Consider the following 11,621-nt stretch of genomic DNA (forward strand, 5'->3'; position numbering starts at 1 on the left):
ATCGGTCCGGCCAAGTACACGAATTACGTTTTTTCTTACCGACTCAGTTTGGTGCCCAGTTGCAGTCCTGCGAGCCTTGTTGTTGGTTTTTGACTGGGAAACCGAAAGCTAGTCTTCTTTTGCCCTTCCCCAGGGAGCCGTTGTCGTCAGTCATGTTTATCAGATATGTTAGGTTATTACGTACCAGTTTTGGCCTTAACCCGCTCGCATAATCAGGGCAGCCTCAGCAGCGTCTAAGAATACGTTCCAGCCCAGGTGATTAAAAGCTAGGCAGATGGAACTCCTCGTGTTTCCTTCTTTATATCTCACAACCACTCGGGAATGCGTAATGCCTTCACGTCACTCGCTTAATAAGCTTGGTCATTCGTATTGTCATGTTATGGTACGACTAACTTTGTCTTCTTCTTTTTGCCCTCTATAGGCCTACCTGGTACGTCGGTCATGGCACACCTCAGACCCAATGGACCCTCTCTGGGTCTTTGGTTCTCCGTTCCACTAATCCTATTCGTTTGCCCCTCACACAAATGTTAAGGCTGATGTATATTAGCCTGTAGTTGTGGGAGGGGCTATGGTTATTTAACCAACGCCTCTCCCTTCCACAGCTACGTTACAGCTCCTAACGTTGCCCTCCCTTGCCCCCCCTATTAATTTCCTTCCTTTTATTTCCTCTTTTCTCCTCTATCCTTTCTTTCATTTCTATTTACGGGGTGGCCCTCTATAGGCCTACCTGGTACGTCGGTCATGGCACACCTCAGACCGAATGGACCCTCTCTGGGTCTTTGGTTCTCCGTTCCACTAATCCTATTCGTTTGCCCCTCACACAACAGTGGAAAATTCTGATCACTGTTGAAGAGTCTTAGACGAGAAGGCTGAATACATCTGTAACAATTTAGATAAAAGATTCCCAATTGAACAGCAAATGAAATGGACTCTAGTAAGATAGACCTGCTTTTTTCCCCCTCGATTTCAGGAGGCGATGCGTGCAATCAAGCATAAGCTTGTTTGTGGAAGACGGACCCAAAAAAGCCATGTACACACGCTTCAGAAAACCTTTCCACTTCCACAGACCCTCCTCAACAAGAGGTCATTTTACTTGACAGTTAGTTCTTACCCCAGGAAGCCTATATTTATATAACGCTTACTAATGCACTTGGCATAACAGATTTTTCGTTACATTACCGGTAAAAAGGCGTATCTGTACAGATTTTATTGACAGGTGGAACAATAGGCATACGCACTTGAGGACCCAGATTCTTGCCGCAGAGCTGGATCTCCTCCTAGGCATGGGCAGAGTGGACTGGAGATGTTCTCCCATTTTCAAATGTCTATTTTTCTATTGTGCTACCAGGTCTAAACCTATCATTCCCAACTGTGTAGTGTGTACTGTCCTGAGAGGAGGCTCTTGTGAGAAACAAGAGAGTGCTAGTGAAATTCATTGAATGACATTGAATAATGGCACGAATGAAAAAATCTTAGCTTGATAAAGATCCATAATATTTTGCTTAATAATAAGTCTACTTCCAAAATAAAGGTGACATTTGGAAATTAATCCTGAAATTACAGTCTCATTATTTTTAAAGGCCACGATGCAGCTTTTCTCATTACATCTATAATAATAGGTTTTGTGTTTACTAAAGACCTTTATGTGTCCAGTGAATTAAACACAATAAATAAATATCTTCTCCTCCATTAAAGAACCGTCAGCTTTAAGTATAAATATATACATTTATGTAATATAAATATAATATAAATATAAATAACAAATTTCGTTTTTGGGGAAACTGTATAATACACTTTTTAACAATTAGTTTCTTGCCCTTTTCTCTTCTTCATCCAAGGCTAGGGTATAGTATACTATAATATAGTTTAGTGCAAAAAACTAGCTGCATAGGGCCATAACAGAGACAACACTCTTTCTGTGCCACCAGCAGACCTGGACTGGCCAACTGGTACACGAGGAACTGCCAGTGATTCGGAGGCCAATATGGCGGCATACTTACAGTACCAACCCTGCCAGTACAGCAGCAGATCAGATCTAGCAGTGTTCATACACATAGCCACACGAGTGTATAAAATCACAGAGTGCAGTGGGCACATACAGCCAATCTTCTCATGTACATGTACTTAATCTGGCCCTGTATATGAGTACCTATCCACACTGCTGTGGCCACTGGAAATGGATGCCAAAATAGGCTACTCATCATGATTAATCTCTTTTATTTATATAGTGCCAATAATTCTACACAGTACATGCAACTATATGTCAAAACTAAAATTGGCAAACTATTACAAACACGTACATAAAGACAGCTCTACCCGCAAGCTTACAATTTAGAGGGTTTAAGTAGGTATTTACCTAGTTAACTACTGTATGAGAATAACTGGAAGTTATGGCACACAGATGTCATTTTGCCCTAACTTGAACCGTGGGCAATATGGCGCATCCGGTGGGAGAGGTGGGGAAGGGAGAAGATAAAAGATACAAGATAAAGAAATGCAGAAGTGGTCAGCAGAAGCGGAACCGCAAGCATCAGCATTTTGATGAAAGTCCCCACTGGGATATGTACGCAGAGAAAGAGAGTGTGAGAGAGAGAATGTGAGCACTGGGCAACAAATTTCATTCCCGAATTTTACATTTGGCTGAACTGAATGGCCAGGAAATTCAATTTGTTGTCCAAAAACAAACCAAAACATGTGCCAGCATCATTTGTGGCCCATTTGTACATGTCTACTATAAGATAAAGTCACTATGAGACTTTAGAAGATCACTAGAACCAGTCTTACTCTACATTACTAGGATCAATGTTCAATGTCTCCACAGGCTGGACAAGAGGGGGCAAAACCCCCAACCTCCCTTGGAACTTTTATGAGTGAACCTACATGGCGAATGAAAGAACTGCTTGAAATAAGTAGAACAATGGTAGTAAGGAAACATCTGAGTTATCATCTCAGCTATGCCCTCTTGGAGAAATGGCTTATTGTAATGGGCTATGAGATCATTAGACACCAATTCACCATAAAATCCCATGACAAATATCCTGCTCCACCAATCCTTAAAGTGCATTATAAAATGAAGCACATTTTGGATTGTTTTTTATATTGACATACTTTTTTTGTTTTTCCACTGTACTTCTTATGGCTTTTGTCAGTATTTCATAGCAAAGTGTTGCACTTTCAAAAACTAAAGTGTCCCAATTTGTTTATGTTAAAAGTTGGACTTGTGACACGTAGATTCTTTATGTTTCCGTTATTACATTCACTACTCGCACAGAACAGTTCTTAAGTAAAGCATATATACAAAATAAATTATATATAATTGCCCTGTAGACACACAATGCACACAATACACACTTTTCTTGATTGTATAGTCTTAAAGTCAGCTTTATATCAAATTGCCTTTGGCTTCAGAACCACGCAACATATCACATTGCATAGATAAGAGTAAGAATAAAATGAAAAGGTTAGAGATAATCTCATATCAATTCAAGATTTTTGGAATGGAATAATTTGATAATACACAGCTTGTGATCTAGTTGCTGATACAGATCTTCCAAGAGATGCGGATATATATATAAGAGCCCTGTAGCTGAGAGAGGCTGAGCAGAACTTATTCCTTCACTCTCGTTGACTGATAGTTCTGGTCCTGAACATAATGAAGATCGAAGTCCTTTTCTGTTTACTGTTTGTGGCTGTGGCCAGTGCTCTCATAGATGGTAAGATGAATTAATGTATAGAAACTTTACAATTAGACTGTCAGAGCAAACTGCACCCTTAACTTGTACAGGGTTTATCCATTAAGGCATGTAACTGTCTATGTGTTACATCTGTGAGATAAGAACAGAATTTTTTTTATTTTTCTTTTTTTTTTAAACCTGATAAAGGGGGTAAATAAATGGAGTCGGATAAAAATGTTAGTCCAGGAAAGCAAATTTTAGGACACTAATGTGTGCACTTTACATAAAGATCAGATGATCTAAGACCTTCTTATATGAGTCTTCATGGGTAAGTACACATGATTTTTTGCATCTGGAATATTCTAACAATACTATTTGGTCCAAAAACAGTCATATCTGATCATTAGGTTGTTACTGACATATATAACACATTTTATTTAGCAAATAGGTAAATCTCCTGAGTTTGAAAATAAAAGGCAAAAGTTTACTTTATAACCTGGAGGTTTTTATTATTTTGTTAGAACCAAATGACCCTGTGAATGAAGACAATGGGATGTGCCCCGAAGACTTTTACAGAAAGTATCCTGAAGCAATGAAATTTAGGAATAAAAATGGAAAACGACGCCGTTTCCCTGACTTCAGCAAAATGCCTGACTGCGGCGCAGATGGAGCTTGTGAGGGTGATCTAAAATGCTGCCGTTCCCCCTGTGGCATGAAATGCATGAAACCTTTGTTTGGTAAGTGTTTCATTACAAGTCCCACAAGTGAGCTACTAATTCATATCCATGCATTTGTTTATAAATGAATAACAGGTTATTCTTTCATATTCTACTAAAAATAAGCAGTAACTTTCATAAAAGTTGAATTAAATATCAATGATGAAGTAATTCTGATAAATATTCTTATTGTAGAGAACAACTTTTTAACACTTGGTTAAAATCTTTATGTGACAGCTACGATGTTATAAAAGCCCATTATGTAAAAAAAAGGCTTTGATGATAGACAAAGTTAAGGACAGCTAGTATTGCCCATTCTATCACATTCTTTCAAATAAATATGTAATATTGGAAGTAGTTGCTGCTGATGTAAAGCAGTGTGGATGTTTTTGATGCCAGATCATTGATGTGTAGGACCATCGACATACAATATAGGCCACAGGGGTGCAACTGTGCTGAATTCCATGCACTATGTGTCTACTTGCATTGTCCATGCAGCACTGAAAGATGTGTGCCTCCGGTGACGCTCTTCTCTGGTTCCCTACTACTTACGGTGTTCTCTAGGACTCACAGAATCAGACTGTGATGCCACAACCAGGTGTCTGCGTCCCTAGAAATACAGAGAGTGTTGGCGAGCAAGAAAAGAGTGAGAGTCAACAGAGCCACACATTTCCCAGTTCTACTGCAACATCACCATATTGCCTTCCGCCACTAGGAAGTAAGAGGGTTGGTGGTATGAGAGCAGTGTTTGTAGTCCCAAACATACTTACAACAATGGGGCTTTGGCCGTATCATGTCGCTAGGTAGGACAACATATGTGTTTTAATGTATGGACCATATAAAGATTTGGTGCACAACATCTTGTAGGGCAACAATATGGACAATACTAAGGTAGTGATGGGCAGAGGACCCATCGTTTGTAGAGCAAAGACCCTTCAGATAATTTAAGACACTAAGGCGTTGTAACAGAGTACAGAATTTTTTACATGTCTAATCTGCAAGGTAGAAAAACTTCACCATTCCTAGGCTGTAAAGAATTGATGCGCAGTCACATTGGAGAATTCATTATCATATTTATTTTCTTTTAGATAAAGATGCCCAAAAAGCAGAGTCAGAGAATTTTAGTGAAGAATCTGCTGAGGACCTGGGTAGGTATGGGAATAAATAAGTGAAATAAATGACTAGAATGGGAGGAGTAATTTATAGGACTGACTAAGAACCCGCGTTGAATGTATATTAACAGACAGTTTACTTTGCCTTTGAACCTCCAGAAGTTACAGAAGATGACGAAAGACTTGGAATGTGCCCTTATAAGTATTTGAAAACTCACCCAGAGGTGGAAAAGAAAATGCACGAGATGTTCAAGAAACAGAGGGGTTTACTAAAGCACAAAGGTTGCAAAAAGGGTGACAAGTGTACTCACGATCATGACTTTAAATTTCCCAACTTTACCAAAATGGTCGCCTGTGTGGAAGACAGAGACTGCGGAGACAACATGAGATGCTGCAAATCTCCGTGTGGAATGAAATGCATGAAAGGAATATTTAGTAAGTACCCTTTAGCTGTGACTAACCGCTGTCCGCCTTGACATTGGATACGAGCTTCTTAGCTCATGAGGCCTGCTTTACTTTTTTCTACCCCATTGATCTATGAGCACCATACTCCCTAAACAGATGCCATTTGAAATGTACCATCGAAGCATGTGGATGCGGATAAACATTTCTCCCTGGCAAATTCCAAACCTTGTAGTTCATTTCTGTAGAACAAATATATACAATTATTGTCAAGTGATATTATTGGTTATCAAACAAAATACTACCTATATACTTCTGGTCAGCTATTTACAATATAATATGTTATCTATCTGTGTACCTGGCCTGACTAATTAAAATATGTTCTTAACTGAAATTGGAATAAAATAAGAGGAATAAAATATTTAACTCAGCAATAACTAGTTTATCAGTGAAGATGGCTAATCGAAACGTTTCCAAGAAGTCTAGCTTTTGGGTTTAGTATAATATCATATTGAGAAATATTTAAACATACCACCCACACCCACAATAAAAAAAGCTAATTAAGTATATCCATGTTAACCTGAGGGGACAGAGGTCACACATTGGTCAATGTTTTGAACTCCTGGACACTATAGCATGGAACGAGGGCTTCCATTCAAGAGTATGTCCCTCAAAAAAAATAAACTTTGTCATTTGTGAAAATGTTGTACTTTAGCAGAATGCTGAGTGTGTATTAATGAAAAGCAATCTTTGTATACTATTTGTGTAATGGTGGCCACAAAATTGTTTCAGAAATTGACTTCATCCACTAAGCGTTTGTTAACATTAAATGTAATTATGTTTAAATTGAAAGTTAAGTAATCCATATTACTCAGTGACAGAAATAAAATATAAATAATGTATTATACTATAACATTGTATGTGCATTTTGTCTTTCAGCGGAGGAAGACTTTTTTTCACAGTTTGAAAATGCCAAAAATGAGAGGAGTAAACGAGACGTGGATGAAAGTAATGGAGATGAGAGTGAAAATGAAGAGCAAGGGGAAGAACATGGACTAGGGCATGCTAAAGGGGCAGAACATGGAAAGGGACATGGCAAAGGAAAGGGCCAAGGAAAAGGGGCAGAACATGGTAAAGGGCATGGGAAAGGAGCAGAACATGGTAAAGGGCATGGGAAAGGAGCAGAACACGGTAAAGGGCATGGGAAAGGAGCAGAACATGGTAAAGGGCATGGGAAAGGAGCAGAACATGGTAAAGGGCATGGTAAGGGACTAGAACACGGGAAAGGGCATGGACAAGCATTACAAAATGAAGATAGTCAGGTTCAGGAGGAAAAAGAACAAGTTAGGCAAAAAAGATTTTTAGATGGTTTACTACCTGAAGAGGCAGAAGGTGCAGGCATGGACTTTGGCCAAGGACAAGGTGAAGGACAGGAACCAGGCCAGGGAAAGGGCAAGGGAAAAGGTAAAGGTAAAGGAAAGGGGAAAGGTAAAGGTAAAGGAAAGGGGAAAGGTAAAGGAAAGGGGCAAAGTGGAGGACAGATGCAAGAACAAGAATATTAAATGGAAATGCCCTGATTCTGACAACAAGGATGCATTCACAGTTCTTCCATGTACAAATATGACAAGCATTAAAAAAAATTAAAAAAATCTTTTTGTTCTTATCTTTGTTTAGTAAAACAGCAGAAATATTATGGAAATACAATCTCTATGGTTTAAGAGCAGTTCTGTCTGAAATTACACTGATTTGTTCATATGTCATATTTCAGACATACATTTCCATATTGCATGTTCCGACCCACAGGCTGGTGACCTAACATGCTGTCTATACCAATGACTTTTAACAGTGTTGGACTTTTTAAGTGTCAAATTACTTAAAGGTTGATCTTTTAGGAGTAGGTGACATTTTAATTTTGTTTACTCTATAATCTGCTGGTGGAAATGATATATGAGGAAAGGGCAATTAAAGGGCCATATTAGGGTGATATTAAGGTCATAATAGGAAAAAGGTGGAAAAATCACCACTGGTACATACCAAACAAGTAGACTGCTGCATCCAAGTGACAATCATTTAACTTTGGTGAAGCTGCCCAATGTAAAATTTGTAAAGAACTTCAACTCCTGCATGATAAGGGTCCCAGCTATAAAGATATATTTCAACTGTACTTTTAAAGTATGTCTACCTTGGTGCTTTCTGAGACAAAATCCCCACAACAATAAGAACAATCAAGGATTCCTTGCTACTCGTCACCGCAGATTAGCTAGGAAGAGCACTGACATCATCGGAGTGTGTCTCTATATGTCAGTCTATATATGTCTCTATATGTAGCTGTTACATAGTTATCAAGATGGGAAAAGACATAAATCCATCAGATTCAACCAAGATTATGCCAATTTAGCATCACGTGGTTAAAAATTACTCCAATAGACAGATTTATTCCTGGATCAACCTCTATTAATTAACACAGAACGCCAATTAATATCCTTCCTTTCTAAGAATTACTTAATGGTTTCCATGCTATCTGCACCCACCATTTGCCTGAGTAATGTGTTCCAGAGCTTAGCTGCCCTCGCTGTAAAGAAAAGCTAGCTTTTAAAGATGGAATTGTTATTCTTCCAGTCTTAGATGGTGGCTTATTATAATTTGCTCAGTAAATTGGATAAATAGTTCCCCTGACCCTCAAATATTTTTAACCTGGGGTTCACCCCTGACATTAAATTTTCGGGGTAAATAAACCCACTTTAGCCAAGTACTCATCGCCCTTAATATCATAGTCTTATTTTTATACCTGTTCCAAAATATTTTTCTGATGGATTGGTGACCAAAGCTCTAGTATATACTAGGTTTGTGCTTTGAATAATGGCAGAATAATATTTGCATTAACACTCTTACAGCTGTTACTGGAGTCTACTCCAACAAGGAGTGGTGTAACAAAAAATGACGACCCTGTGAGACATAAGGTTGGGGCTCCCAACCACCTCATATAAACACAATAACATTCTTATTAACACATAAATATACTTACAGACACATGCTAACACACATAATTACACACAGTAACATACTGAACAGGGGAGGGCTGGCACCTTCTGGCCTCGACTGTCTGTGAATTTAGAATGCAATGCCATAAAGGTCCCTGTTGGTGTAATGGTCAGGTGTCCCAATACTTTTGTCCATATAGTGTATATTTAGGCTGCTTGTTTTTTTCAATACCATAGTCCATCAGGTTTGTTCATGTTTTCTTTTTATGTTTTTATCTTGGATCTTAATTGTTGCTTTTTTTGTAAACAAATGAATAACAAATATTTAATGATTTCTAATTTGTTTTCATTTGTTTTGTTGTCGGTCCCTCCTCATTTTCAAAGATTCATACAAATTAGACAACATTCGTTAAAATGTAGCATAAGCCTCAGAAAGCATGTTAATGAGCAGAATCTTCCTCTAAATTACCAAAGAATCCAGTATAAGTGTAATTATGGATTCAACTCCTATTTATTGGCAAGTAGGTTGTAATGCCACATTTTCCAACCCATGTTGAGGGTTTGAGCCATCACAATGCACAATTTCCAGTAATATTACTACCGTTGAAAGTTATTTTAGGATTATACAATTTTTATATTTAAACAAGCGAGAAGAGCAACCACTGACCAAATAAAGTATTGCGCAATAATAGGTAAATAAAACCACCACCCCAGTCTTCTCTAGAAGACGGCCTACAGGTTGAACGAGAATGGAAGTGTAATGACTTTACTGCATTGGAATCAGTGAACAGCGATGGAGTTAAATAAAATAACATAAAAAAGGTTAAAGGTTTTGACTTAGACGTAGACTATATAAAATATTTGTCTAGTTATATCAGTTAGTGGAAATGTTTTATGACCAAGAAGAGAAAAGGTTATATCTTACAAGATTTAGTTTGATTATCAAATATAGGATTACAGGACATATCGATAATGCAAATGGTCTTATTTTAAAATTCTATATTGTTAACTGTACTTTTCTTTCAATGTGATATTTTGTACTATGTTATCTATTTTTCTAACCTTTCTGTTTGTGTTATCTAATACAAATATGAAACTATAATCCTGACACTATTATCAGATTATTTAAAATGTTAATCCCTAGATCTTTGTTGTTCCCACCTACATACTGTACTAAAAACCTGTTTGTTCTCTCTAACAGAAAAGCTCGTCCCTTTGAGGTTTATTCACTGTTGTCATCTTGTGTTTTATCTCCATGACTTTGCTATAGATTATGAAGATCCAATCCCAGTTAACTTCTGCTGCATGAAGAGTTTGGTTATAAGTTATACATTATACAGGGCCAGCTCAAGCATTCGTTCTGGAGAAACTTGCCAGTGTCGGTCATTTATACTGAATATTGAAGTGAGGGAGTTAAAATTACAAGTTTTCCGCAAAATATTGCTTTAGTGAATAGACTACTTTTTGTTTTGTACCAGAACAAGGCTGCTTTAGATCGTGTTATAGGAAAATCATACAGAAGTGATTTGCAAATGAATGTAGAACTTAGGATCCATTCAAACGTATTTAGCAGCCAGCCAAGGAAATAAATGTCCATGTTCTATATCCTATAACTTCAATCTTATAATGAATTACATTGAAGATGTATCTTGGTACCGTAGTAATTTACAGATAAATGATAAAGCGAAGGTATATTTATAAGTAATATAATAAAGGCATCATTGTCCATGCAAACTGATTATTGTATATCTAGAATATGGGGTGCTGCTTTAGTTATATTCTGGCGCCACCTAGTGGATACCAATTTGTTTGTTTTTTGCAATACAATTTGTCATTATACAATAATGTTGTTGCTGTTTTTACATGAAAAGCTTCCTCTTTTTAATTGTTTCATCTGGATTTACAAATCTTCAGTCCTTGGTATTTGTTAGCGGAATATCTGCAACCAACTAGCTATGGATCAAAAGCTAACACATGGGTTTGTGTTTCCTTTAATACATTTATGGAAAACATTTAACTATTGCTTTTATTACAATATGGCCATCCAGGGTGCCATTTATTAGCAGTGGTTTGGGGGGACGTACTAAACAGCATATTGGGGATGATGGGATGATGGGATGATTGGCTGCAATGTTCAGCACTATCAATAGGTGTCAGTATACTTTTGACACTCATGGTAAATCAAAGTATGTTCTTTTTGGTAGTTCTTGATACTAAGTTGCAACGAATACATTGCAAAAAGAAGCTGCAAATGTTTAACCGTTTACTTGCTGAAATATATACAATTTTATAACGGAATCATGGTAAATTATATAGAAATAATAGAAACATTTTAAGTAATCAACATATTGATATAATATGGTACATGTATGTGCAAACACCATATTTTACCTGTTTTGATTGGCACAATATGGGAATATATATTATTATTATTTTTACATGGGGATTATGGGTGGAATATTATAGTTTCACATGCCAAGGAACATATTTGACCCATTTCTGATAAGAATATGGGAATATTATTATTTTTACATGGGGATTATGGGTTGAATATCATGGTTACAGATGCCAAGGAACAAATTTGACCTTTTTCTGAAAGGAATATGGGAGTATTATTATTTTTACATGGGGATTATGGGTGGAATATTATAGTTACACATGCTAAGGAACACATTTGACCTGTTTTTGATAAGAATATGGGTATAATTATTTTTTTACATGGGGATTATGGATGGA

General features: G+C 37.2%; 1 protein-coding gene across 1 annotated transcript; it reads left to right on the plus strand.

The window, feature by feature from the left end:
- Positions 1 to 3,585: 3,585 nt before the first annotated feature.
- Positions 3,586 to 7,563, plus strand: LOC128468395 (uncharacterized). Its single transcript, XM_053450095.1, has 5 exons — positions 3,586 to 3,713; positions 4,196 to 4,411; positions 5,479 to 5,538; positions 5,662 to 5,937; positions 6,844 to 7,563. The coding sequence occupies exons 1-5, from the start codon at positions 3,653 to 3,655 to the stop codon at positions 7,464 to 7,466; spliced, it is 1,236 nt and encodes a 411-aa protein (XP_053306070.1). The 5' UTR covers positions 3,586 to 3,652; the 3' UTR covers positions 7,467 to 7,563.
- The last annotated feature ends 4,058 nt before the right edge of the window (positions 7,564 to 11,621 follow it).

Source organism: Spea bombifrons, chromosome 11 (genome assembly GCF_027358695.1).
Source record: "Spea bombifrons isolate aSpeBom1 chromosome 11, aSpeBom1.2.pri, whole genome shotgun sequence".
NCBI lineage: Eukaryota > Metazoa > Chordata > Amphibia > Anura > Pelobatidae > Spea > Spea bombifrons.

What these genes read in the sequence shown, in the direction of transcription:
- LOC128468395 (XM_053450095.1), top strand. Translation starts at nt 3,653, where the DNA reads ATGAAGATCGAAGTCCTTTTCTGTTTACTGTTTGTGGCTGTGGCCAGT. An exon ending in GGCCAGTGCTCTCATAGATG is followed by an intron (nt 3,714 to 4,195) that starts GTAAGATGAATT and finishes TTATTTTGTTAG; the next exon opens with AACCAAATGACCCTGTGAAT. An exon ending in ATGCATGAAACCTTTGTTTG is followed by an intron (nt 4,412 to 5,478) that starts GTAAGTGTTTCA and finishes ATTTTCTTTTAG; the next exon opens with ATAAAGATGCCCAAAAAGCA.